Below are 12,993 nucleotides of genomic sequence, written 5' to 3' on the forward strand. Positions count from 1 at the left end.
AGTATGCATGTTTCTCTCTCTCTCTCTCTCTCTCTCTCTCTCTCTCTCTATATATATATATATATATATATATATATATATATATATGGAGTGTGAGAGAGAGAGAGAGAAAAAAAATTTGCATTGTGGAAAATGTAGAGATGCTGTATATTTGGTTTGATGAATTTAGGGGAAGGAATAAACTAGTACTGACAGTTGTAGGAGCAGGTCCACCCAGAACCATGAAGTGTAAAATATTGAAGAGGATTTTTCAGGAGAGAATCTCTGTAGCCAGTTTCTTGCAGGTGGTTTCAGCTATGATTTGTTTTGTTCACAGAGTTCAGGGCAGCCAGCATCTTACTGACCAAGTATGTTTAAGTCACTGTGCTGAGTGATGTAGGGGTTGAAATGACTAACATAGGCATTACCCTCTAGGAGCTTACAATCTAATATAGAATTTAAAATAACTACACAATAAACCATAATACAAGATGGGTTTGAGAGGGTTAAAGAGAAGGAATGATACAAGTGGTTTTAATTTGGCTCCTGGTGTGAAGACCAGCACTTTCTTGTATCATGCATAGCTGTGTGCTTGGTAAATAGCTTCAGGCAATAATGCAACTGCTTCAATTCTTCCATTCCTTTTGCTTCATAATACTAATCTTTAAAATGTATTGGCAACCTTTATATATTTCTTGTGGTACTAAATTAGCATTACCAATTTTGTTGGGTTATGTAACTGAAGAAAGGACCCAAATACAAGTCTTTTCGTTTGTGTTCTAAGTAGAAGTTATGTTTGGAAATCTCAAGAGAAGTGTCAGAGAAACATGCATTGTTGGACACAGCAAAAGACTCTTGGAAGTTTTTCTTTACTCCAAATCTTGGCTGCTAACACTAATATATTGGTTTAATTCCATGGCATGTTTGTTGAATACTACACGTTTAGAATGGCACACTAGTATGTTAATGCGCTTTACCTGGTAGCAGGAAGGTGTTTGGTAACCAAATAAGAAAGGGGACTCTACTCTAAATTAGATGACATTTACTCACATCTCTAGCTCCTCCAAAAACTTTAGACCAATTTTATTTAAATTCCTATGAATTAAATCAGGAATTCAGTTTATACGTTTTCTCTCCATGTTCATTTTTGAGTTTTGTTTATTTTTATTTGCTTTTCACTGGCAGCTTAAAAACTATAGATAGATTGGAAATATGATGGACCATATGTTGTTCAAAAATTGATGGTGATTTTGATCTTAGGATAGATCGGGCTTTAGTTTTATGGGTGAACTGGTAAATATTCTAATCTGGATTTTACTGGCGTAAAGCTCTCTTCTTACCTCTTTTTGCTTAGAGTTGAGGATTTTCTTGATGGAAACCCCCGAAAGAATTACTAATAGTTTTCATCAACAGATGGGCAAAAGTGAGGGTTGATACTCCCCATAGGTCACTAGAGTGGATGGATGAGGTATTGCCATCCTTCTGTTCTTCCTGAAATCTTGCCATGCCTGGCTTCCTGTCCATCTTGAATCTGCACACTCATTTAATAGCCAGAGAGCTGCTCCTGATGAGATCACTCAAATTAACAAAGCCACAATGGACCCTTTAAAGGCAAGTTATAGATTCCTGTTGTGGGTGGACATTAGGGTCTGTTTGTATCCCTGGTTAGAACAGTATAAGGCATTTTCGGGGGTAGGAATGGGGGGAGTGTATGTACAAATGAAGAACATGGTAATTAATAAATATCTCCAGAGTATTAGTCACATTACAGACCATAAGTTTTAGTGACTCAGACAGAACATGTGTAAATATCAAGGGGCCTATCGATTGACCATGACAACTGGTGCCTTTTGGCAAAGACTGATACTTCTGGCATTTTGAAGAGCTAGGTTGCCTACACTTTTTTTTTTAAGTGAGGAGAACTGTCTTGTGAAGTTCTGTTTTAAGAGCCATAGTGAAATAAAACAGTATTTCTCAAAGTGTGTCTTTAGAATCCCCTTAAGTACTTATTAAACATGCAGGTTCCTGGCCCTTATCTCAGTTCCACGGACTCAACTGGCCACTCATCAGAATTTTTAATTCTGTAGATTTCGAGGCCTTCCTCTAACCTACTTAAGAATATCTGGGGTCTGAAGTTGAGAATCATGTACCTTCTGATAGGAGGGCACAATATAACTTCTGTGTGCTTTTGCCAAAGTGCATCGCTGTATACTAATGAAGAGAAACCTAAATGGAAAGATATTCTACAAAATAATTGTCTGATACTCTTCAAAAATGTCAAGGTCATTTGAGACAGATAAGGTTGATTAGAGGAGGGGACTAAGAGGGCATGATAATGAAATGCAAGTGGGATTCTGGATTGGATCCCGGTCCAGATAGAGCACATCAGTGGGATCATTAATGAAATTAGGATAAGGTCTGTACATTAATTTAAAGTATTGCATCAGTGTGAAGTAATTAATTATATTTAATTTTTAAAAATCGTTTCGAGTTCTTTAACAATTTTTATATCTATATAACTTTTGTTCCTTTATGTTAGAGGCTTATGATCTTTATTACCCAAGCCAGGCAGATTTTCAGACCTTCCAAAATAAGTGTGTGAATTCCATTGGCCTTGTATGCACTTTTCCTTCACTTGCAATCCCCACTATTAGGTGATGTTGCTAGGCAATTAATAATTGTGCGGTTGTTTTTTTTTTCAAACTGATTAGCGGGGTATAACATTGATTTAGTGAATTTCTATCAGCACTTAAAAATTAAATAGGATAGAAAATATTAGTGTAAAAGTAAGATTAAATATGGCTTCATGAAACTTTTGTTTCAGTTACACATATGTATTTTGCATGTGTACTGTGCTGGATGGTCATGTAAAATGTATTTTGTACGCTTGGTCACCATCATAAAAAATTTGAAAGCCCTTCCTTTATGAGCTACCAGCCTTATGAAGATGTATGAAATAGTCAAAAGTACTGTGTTGTAAAGATGACAAGGAATATAGATTGTTTTGTTTAACACTTTTGGAACATTTTGGGGCCAAAAGTCAGGGGGTTGTCTAAAAGTAGGAGAGGTTTGCTGGGCTTAGAGTCTTAACCTTTTGCATTTTTATTAGACTACAAGTCCCAGTACTGATATCCAGGAAAAATATTTAAATGCAGACTGTCTGGTATGCCTACAAATAGGTAAATCTGTTGTGATTCCAAATCCTGTGCTTTATCTCAAGAACAGCTTGGCTGTAATGTTTAAGGGTACGCTGGAAAATACTGAAAAGCAATTTAAAACAAAACAAAGCAAAAATTAGATGAGCCAGAAAGATGGACAGAATGTGCCAAAGAAGAACATAGCAATTGCTCAAGAAGCAGGAAGTGGACTCATTTCACTGCTGTTGTGGGCAGCTTTCCAAATACTTTAGGGTAGGGGCCATACATGGTGTCTTTTTCCTACAACTTTTGCATTTCTGCTAAGGAAAGTTTTTGAGTACTGTGCTAGTTATTGAGTTATTTTAAGCATTCAGTTTAAAGTGCTGTGTACATGTGGTCTTCCTGCTGCCCAGCAGGTGCCCGGCTTGACCTCCAGCTTTTTTGGGAGAGAAGGGCCTATGAAAATGTCCTCAGGAAAAATGTTTTATTATTATTATTTTTGTTTTGAAATTTAGAGAGATCTGTTAGGGAATAGTGGACTCTTAAGATTGACGAGATCTGTGTTTTATTTCTGGCTCTGCCACTAATTACTGTTTAACCATTGCCAAGTAATTTGACTTTTCTCAGCTTCAGTTTCTGTCTTCTGTGAAATATGAGGGGGGCATCTCTACGATGATGGGAGAATCGAATGAAATAGAAAATAGGAACCAGCTGTAGTCTCTACAAAGCACCTTACAAATGAAAAGAAAGCAGTGATGTTACTGCTTTTTTTCTAATTAGTAGAGGAGGGTTGCATAGTAAAGAAGGTTGAATGGGTGAAACATCTGTTGGCACATTAAACAATATCTTATGCAGAAATCTATAAGGAAGAAGCTTGATGAGGTTGTCACATCCTATTGAGGTTGAGGCCAAACTCAGTGCTTTAGGAATTTAGCAGAAAGCAGGGGGTGGGGTTATATACCATCTTTACTGAGTAAAACTGTTAAATTTTGCAAAATTAAAGTAGTTGCTCATTCTGGTGGAAATACAACACCTACATTAAACCAATTTAATTTGTATCCTAAAACGTTGTGAGGTTGTGGGACAAGTTTTTTATATTTAAGAGGGTGGGTACTGAATTTAATTTACTGAGACCATTATAATAAGACATCTTTTTAATCCAATTGTTTGCTCTCTGCCCATTGACTAACAAGGTGACTCAGTCTGGCTTTATTCACACAAATGAAATTCTTTGGAACCGGCCAGTGTAGTTTCAACTTAGTTTTATTTCCTGGAGGGGTAGGGTGTGGGATTTAATTCCCTCCCCCCTTAATTTCCCGTAAAGAGTATATAGCTCCTTCAGTACAGGCGGATTTCAGCAAGATGAGAGAACACGTTTTTGGAAATCACTGTCTCGCCTTCTTTCAGATGGCGCGAACAGTTTCCCAAGTCCCCTCTGCAGCTTTCTAAATGAGCATTCACTTGTCAATTTTTTTCCTTTCAAACGATGTTCCCTCTTCTTTTGGTCTAAATGTGTGCAAACATTTTTATGAATTAATTTCTCTCTTTTCTTTGCCTGCATCTATAACTACATATTTCCTGGAGAATTGTGTTTTAGTGAGATTGTCAGATAGTTTCCTGGCCAACCTCAGTCCATGTTATTTTAGAGCAGTGCATTTTAATTTTTCCTAATTCTGCACTGAAGAAATTACTAACGGGGCATTTAAGTCAGGTGATACAAATGGGACCTAAGGAGATACTAAAAAAATAACTAAATAAAATAAAAAAGAGATACTCATAGATGCTTTAAAGAACTATGGTGCTGACACTGGTTTCCTTCCTAGTTCAAAACCATTTCAGAAGCGGCATGAATGACCTTTATTTTCCTCTCTGCAGCACACATGACTATAATTTCCCATGACTATTTATGGTCTCTACAGCCCTTTTCTAACTTCCCTTTAAAAAAAAAAGTCAACAGAATACGTGTTTCTTTAATGGAAAATGTTCTATTTGGGGGAAGCTGCTTTTCCTCAGATAAGTAGTGGAGTTGTGTGTGTGTGTGTGTGTGTGTGTGTGTGTGTGTGTGTGTAAGCATGTGGGGGTTGCAAAATTGGGGAGTATTAAATTAGTGGGTTGAGAGTTTGGAATGACAATCCTGGTGATGACTCCTGAATGCAAAGCCTTCTTTTTATCCAAGATTAAAAATAACTGTACCTGGTATTCCATTTTTCTTTTCTTTTCTTTTTTTTATTTTAAGGAAGATTTTATTCTTTTTTCCAAAGATATGGTAGAATAGTCCTGTATTGAGTGCTGACTGTTTCACACCCAAGTGATTTTGAAATGAGAAAATGGAGGTTCACTAACACAGTAGTTCTACGTGGAGGCAGGGCAGCTTTGACCTTGCACTATAGCAGGTGAGTCCTGTGGGCTGAACACGCTCCATGTTCCGGTGGCTGCAGCTTCACCATGGAGCATACATCATGGAGATCCATTATGAAGTGAAGCAAGGGTTTGTCTGACTCGTGAGCTGCACATACTTCCTGCTCTGTCCTTCCCTTCCCTGCCAAATGGTTTGGAACCTTGTCACAGCAAGGATTCTGTCTCAGTTCTGCAGCTTTGCATTTTGCATTTATCTGTGTCTCACAATAACTTTAGGGTTACTGTTTGACAATATTAGTTATCTTAGGTATAAAAACATTCTTCATATTGTAACCATTGTTCACTCTGTTATTTGGATAACCAGTTGCATATTTAGATATTATTTATTTGTTCTTAATGTAAAAATTTTTGAATAATAAGATAATTACAGAAAAGAGGACAGATCATAAGTGTACCACATGATGAATTTTATCAAAGTGAGTGCACTCCTGTAACCAGCACCCCGATCGAGAACCAGACGTCATCCTGTTGGAAAAACCAGTCTTCTCCTAGACACTGCTTCCTTTTCCCTGACTTCTGATACCTGCCTGTTGTTCGGGACTCGCACGGTGTATCCTCTGTTCTCTGGCTTCTTTCACTCCACATTACTTTTGCGAGATTTGTCCTGTTGATCATGAAGTTGTAGTTCTTCATTTCTCCAGCTTTATAGTGTCCCTTCATCAGAGCAAATCAGCTCCTGCAGTTGTGAACCTACCTGTCAGTAAAATGTGATTTTGACAACATACTGACAGGGCTTAGTCACTATGTGCTTTAGTTGGGTTGTGATCTAATATCCAATTGTTTTTTACTATAAGAACTCTTTTTTAAAAAGGCAATTATTTTTCTCTTCCTAAAGACAAAATATTTATCACTCTCCCACTCCCCAATCAGCTATAAAATTAGTCACTTCGGTCACCTTTTGTGCTCCCATAAGAATCAATTTCTCTCTCTTTGTATTTAAGACACATAGATGGATGTTGTGTTCATCGTAGACAGGGAGTCAGGTATCCAGATGCCTGCGAATTCCAGGTCCTGTCTTTAAATTCCCATTTCTAAACCCAGTTTCTAATATGCGAGGTATCCATCAGAAAATTGGGCTTTTTGAGGATTCCAGACTAGAACTCTGGCTTATCATTGGGATTTTGTTGCATTTTGTCCTTGTAGCCTGAGATTCCTGAATGCATCTGCCAACAAACTGGAAACCCTTCCTGCAGCCACGTTTTCCGAAGAGACGAGCAGCATCTTACAGGAGTTGTATTTGACAAACAACAACCTCACAGACAAGTGTGTGCCCTTGTTAACAGGACACCCCCACCTGAAGATCCTGCACATGGCCTACAACCGCCTTCAGAGCTTCCCAGCAAGGTAAGAGACGCCCAACGAGGGATGCTTTTCACTGTGTTTCTGAAAATCAAGTCACAGATGGAAAGGCGAAAGCAGTCATTTCCCAGATGACGTAAAGCTTGTTTCTCCCTGATTCATCTTCACCGTTGTCTTTTATATAAGCCACGATCAGCATTCTCCTAAAGAGAAATGTGTCGGTTTTTCTAATATGAATATATCCACAGACCCAATCACTAGAACATTCTTATGGTTTTGAAATAAGATATGTTATTTAGCATATGTATTTTTTTCTTTAGCTTCTTTTTAACCAAATCTTGGAAAACTTAACCTAATATGGTGGTTTGTAATTCGGACATCAATTAGCTACCAGTTTTTGTGTTTTTGCTTATGGTATAGGTAGCCGTAGTGGCTTGTGCAACCATAGAAACTGTGGGAGATTACGAAGGATCTCTGGCCCTCAGAAGATTCCGTTTCTAATATTTTGGTGTTGATTTCTGTTTTATGAGCAATGGCATTGTGTCTAGCTCTGCGGGAATCCACACGCTGAGCCTGCCCTGAGGGATTCACTCCCCGTCCATGTCCACTTCATTGGCATCCATCCATCACACAAGTTGAGACTTAGAACACATACCCACACATCAAAGGAGCCAACATTAACCGCTCTGGTATTCTGCTAACTGCCACTGAGCCTGTGCCAAAGCAAAATACTGGCACAACTTCCCTCTGCTGCCCTCAGGATTACCTGTTTGTGTAAACCCTACTGAAGGAGGAAGGCCCAAATAGGCATGGACTTTAAGTATTGCTCTGTGTTTTGCTTTTGTAGTATATATTTATTTCTGTAGTTTTTACCTTCACTTGATGTTAATGATTCAATTTTTTTTTAACTTCTCTGTACTTTACTGTGGAATGAGGAGATGATATTTTGGGATGAAAACATAGTAATCACATAAGATAATACATCTGAAAGGGCTTATCGTCCTATTTCAGTTGGTGAATATCCAAGCCCTGCCTGAGAAATGATTATCAAACTCAGATTCTGCGGGTGTTCCCCAGGGAACCATGTCAGTTGTAATCAGCCAGAGTACAGAGAGTTTTTTATGCATTCCATCAAAACGCACCTTGGCATCCTTTCTGTCTCCCTGGGGCTTGTGATGTGGCACAGCAGCTGCTCTACAAGACAGGACTGGGACTTACTTGTCTCCTTGAGCCTCCTGTCTCACACGAGGTCTGGCCTAGGGTAGACTCCACGGATGGATGCTGAATTGAAGAACGTACTCCATGGTCAAGGCGTTCATGACCACCTTCTTTCCATGTTAACTTCTGTAACTTCTCCTTTCTTGGGCCCAATTGCTAACTTTTGAGTCATTTTTCATGCCCGTTACCCATTGATTTCTCCACATTGCTTTTCAAAATATGATGATAGCATATCCAAATAATAGTCTTCCAAATTTGGGCTAATGTAAATGGATTACTTCGCAGTCTGCATCTGTAATGTTGTTTGTAGCATATCCAGTTGGGTATTGATGAGATTGAAAGATTGGGTTTCAGTAGACAAAAACTTAGTTCTTATGTATCTTAGGCATGTATTTTTTTTTCAAGGTAAGCAGATAAGATAATTTTTATATGTGAGAGATGACAGAAAGAAAAGTAATAATGGGTTTCTTGCTAAAATTTTTAAAGGTTTATTGTGACAAATAAAACCACAGCAAGCAGAGAAGATACCAATAGCTGTAAACTAAATGATTCACATTACAGATTTGAGTTCCACTCACTGGGAATCCTGAGCTTCTTGGAAACCAGCATCACCAGTGGTAGAAAAGGGGAGGAATGGCTGAGTGTCAGGTGGCCTGTGTATCATAAGACTGTGGAGGTGGAGGGGTTTTTCCTCCTCATTTACAGAAAATGCAGGACCTACAAACTCAGAAATTTTTCTTTATTTTGGCTACTGTAATTATTGATTAATATTAAGATTAATTATAGATCAAGATTGAACAATAAAAGATATAGTTAAACAAAAGTGTTAGATTACATTAGGACACGTTATTAAGGTAAGATCAGAGAGAGTTCTTCTTTGTGAGTGTTTGGGAGGAATTGAGAGAAATTTCTTTGGGGCACAGTTTAAGTTTGGGTCCTGCCAGCAAGTGGAGAGATGATGCAGATGACCTTTCAGCATCCCCCACCCCCCACCCACACCTCACCAGCACCTGTCCTCAGGGTGATGTCGGGAATTGGGGAGTTTGGTTTTAGGAGAAAACATACTTTCATAGGAGTTATAATCCTCTTTTTCCTTGCACCCCTTGCATTTTCAGTGCCGATACAAAGGAAATCAGACTCTCCAACTACGCTCTTTGAAAGTACTGATATGGGATTAATGCTAACTTTTGACCTATTTGAGCAGGATTTTCATTAGCTTTTAGACTAAACTGCATAGCAAGGTGATTGTTGTCAGGATAACTTAATTCACACACAGTTTTCAGAGGAAAAGAATATCTATTTTCCTTCTTGTTGCTAATTTGAAGAGTTTAAGTTAGTAGTTTTGTTTTATAGTAGGAAAGGAGATGTTAAAATAATTTGATACTCAAAAAACAATAGTGAAAAGATAGTCTTATTTGTTAAAATGACTATTACAAGTGAATCTTTAAAGAATCTTTAAAGTCATAGTAAATTCCACCTTTGATTTTCATTATGTATTATTTTCTTTTTAGCTTGCCCTATAATTATGACTCCCTGTACATGGATTTTTTCTTGTTTTAGTAAAATGGCGAAACTGGAGGAACTTGAAGAAGTTGATATCAGTGGGAACAAACTGAAAGCCATCCCAACAACCATCACAAACTGCCGGCGCATGCACACCGTGATCGCCCACTCCAACTGCATCGAGGTCTTTCCCGAAGTTATGCAGCTCCCAGAAATCAAGGTGTGTGGTTTCAGCCCATCTACTGTGGTGTCCAAAGAGAGAATTGTGTCTCTCATTCACTCATTCGGGCATTTGCACCATTGACTTCCTCAGCATGGAGACTCAGTTGTCTTTGCCCCATCCTTTCTAACCACTGAGCTAAACTATTGAGTCAGCAGAAGGGAAAAATAAGCAGAAACCAAACCGCTAGACTGGGATTGGGAAATTGTATTCCAGCCCTTACCAACTGCATGGCATGAGGCTAGCCACATAGCCACTGAAGGTTTCCCATCTGCCTAATCTATTTTCCTACTTACTTCCAGGCTCAGAGACTGAATGGGGTGTGATAGCAGTCTGAGAAACTTAATGGTGCCAGTGTACCCCTCCCCACCAACTCCCCTAATTAAGTAGCATTCACCACCACAGCACCCAACTCATAATCATTCCCTGAATAGGTCACCAAATATTCATTTCAGTTTAATGAAATGGGATAGAACAGATATTCCCATTTGATAGGTTAGGAAACTGAGGTGCTGAAACAGGAACTGATATATATAAATGAAGGCAGCAATTGGTGTGATTCCTGAGTCAGGTAGACTTAATGGGGTGAAATCTGTTCACTGGGATGAGTCATCTAACAGGTTTTTGTGTGTGTGTGTGTGTGTGTGTGTGTGTGTGTGTATGTGTTTGTATGTGCGTTGGTGCAAAAGTAGGAATTCCTTATAGATATAAAATGTAGCTTTTCATTTGCATCTTAGAATTTCTGCTTATCCTCAGTTTTATGCTTAATAAAAAATAACTCAGTGGTTATAGACTTTGGAGCATGTTCTAGTCTCCTAATAAGGAACAAAAGCTGTCCTACTTAGCCATTCCTCACTTTTCAGGCACTTCCCAATATAAACTTGATATAACAGACATTTGAAGATACTATAAATAACATGCATAATTTTTTTACGACAGTGGTTTTTATACATTTACCTGGTTGACGTGTGCCTTCTTTGACATCCTGAGGAGTTTGGTGGCAGATTGAAGGGCAGGAGGAGTGTGAAACTGGAGTGTGACCAGATGGAATAAATGTCATCAGAGTATCACCCTGATGACAGCATTGTGGGGAGGGTCAGAGGGAAGGGAAACTGAAGGCAAAGCTAGGGAGGGTCAAAATCCTCCAGGGGAATGTGATGGACAGGATAATGAAGGACTCAGAAGGGAACTGGCTGCAGTGAATTAAAGACTTGGTGACCAAATGGGCCTGGGCGGGGTTATATAAGTAACATCTCTAAGAAGGTCTGCTTTCCACAGCCAGTTATCATCTTTGTAAATAAATACTCTAGTGAACTCATTTTATAATTTGGTAATATAAGAATGAGCAATCTTACATTGACAGAACTCTGAAAGTTTAAAACCTTAGATCACATTATAAAACATTGCTAACCAATTTTGTAAAATTTGTAATGTTCTAAAATGCCTTTTTAGATTATGGGAATCTTTTCCCATAATCCATGCCCTGACCTCTGAATTTATTTCTGTCAACCACATATGTTGTGAGCTACCCACACCTGCCAGCCCTTAAGCTCAGGTTTCGAAATTACCCAGCAGATTATATTTATACCATTTGTTGTCTTATCTGTGATGTATTCCGACTCTACTGGCAGAATAAACCATTATTAACCAGTATTATAAATTTTTCATTAAAGTCCAGTTGACTATTCATGCAACCATTATTTATAATCTACACTAATAAAAGAGAAAAATGGTAATTGGCGTACGGCGCTACCCTTTTCATTGGCTAATCAGGGCTATATGCAAATTAACTGCCAACTAAGATTGGCAGTTAACTGCCAACTAAGATTGGCAGTTAACTGCCAACTAAGATTGGCAGTTAACTGCCAGCAAGATGGCGGTTAATTTGCATATGTAGGCACAATGCAGGGAGGACAAAGGGAAAGCAGGAAGAAGCCCCCTGCCACTGACAGTGATCGGAAACCCAGGGGGGAGCTAAGAGCTGGGGGGCAGGGCAAAGGCGGCCCTGGGGCCGCCTTTGCCCTGCCCCCCGGCCATGATCGGAGAATCAGGCGCCTTTGCCGCCCTGGCCAGTGATAGCAGGAAGTAGGGCTGGAGCCAGCGATGGGAGCTGGGCACGGTCGAAGCTGGCAGTCCCAGGAGCTAGGGGTCCCTTGCCTGGGCCTAAAGCGAAGCCCACGATTGCGGGGCCGCTGCCACTGCGGGTCCCCGCTGCCCGGGCCAGACGCCTAGGCCAGAGGCGTTAGGCCTGGGCAGGGGCGGAGCCTGCAACCGCAGGGAGCTGGGGGTCCCCTGCCCAGGCCTGACACTTCTGCCGGAGGCCTCAGGCCTGGTCAAGGGGCCGATCCGGTGATTGGTGATCGGAGGGTGATGAGGGTCAACTCCTCTGGCCGAGGCATCAGGCCTGGGCGGGGGGCTGGGGGTCCCCTGCCCAGGCCTGAAGCCTGGGTCAGAGGCGTCAGGCTTGGGCGGGGGGTGGAGCAAGCGATCAAAGGGAGATGGGGGTCCCCTGCCCAGGCACGATTCCTGGGCCAGAGGCCTCAGGCCTGGGCGGGGACCAGAGCCAGTGATCGGGGGGAGATGGGGGTCCCCTGTCCAAGCCTGACACCTCTGGCGGAGGCGTGAAGCCTGGGCAAGGGGCCGATCAGGCGATCGGAGGGTGATGGGGGTCTACGCCTCTGGCCGAGGCATCAGGCCTGGGCAAGGGGCAGAGCCAGCAATCGGAGGGGTCTGGGGGTCCCCTGCCCAGGCCTGACGCCTGGGCCAGAGGCATCAGGCATGGGCTGGGGGCAGAACCAGTGATGGGCGGAAATGAGGGTCCCCTGCCCAGGCCTGACACCTCTGTCAGAGGCGTCAGGCCTGGGCAAGGGGCCGATCCTGCGATTGGAGGGTGATGGGGGTCAACGCCTGAGGGCTCCCAGTATGTGAGAGGGGGCAGGCTGGGCTGAGGGACACTCCCCCCCCCCCCCCCACACACACCCAGTGCACGAATTTCGTGCACCGGGCCCCTAGTTGGAAAATAAAACAAAAAGGAGATGACCATTTTTTCTATTATGAATGTTTTGATTATGTGAAATATTGTACTTAACTGAAATTATTAAGGCTGTTAAAGGTGTTGGGAGTGAAAATATGGAATAATTGAAATGTAATGAAATGATACCTACATTTATGATATTTTAAAGTTTTTTATATTAATAATAAGCCAATAAGAAAAAAGAT

General features: G+C 40.7%; 1 protein-coding gene across 1 annotated transcript in view; it reads left to right on the forward strand.

Moving 5' to 3' along the window:
* The window catches only part of PHLPP1 (PH domain and leucine rich repeat protein phosphatase 1), a gene marked incomplete at its 5' end in the record, with an annotated part of 204,807 nt that overhangs the window by 172,392 nt on the left and 19,422 nt on the right, over window positions 1-12,993 (forward strand). The window contains 2 exons of the mRNA XM_081096661.1: window positions 6,678-6,878; window positions 9,612-9,774. Of these exons, the coding sequence (XP_080952787.1) occupies window positions 6,678-6,878; window positions 9,612-9,774 (364 nt within the window). The remainder of the gene's footprint in view (window positions 1-6,677; window positions 6,879-9,611; window positions 9,775-12,993) is intronic.

Source organism: Myotis nattereri (genome assembly GCF_964212035.1).
Source record: "Myotis nattereri genome assembly, chromosome: 8".
Classification (NCBI taxonomy): Eukaryota; Metazoa; Chordata; class Mammalia; order Chiroptera; family Vespertilionidae; genus Myotis; species Myotis nattereri.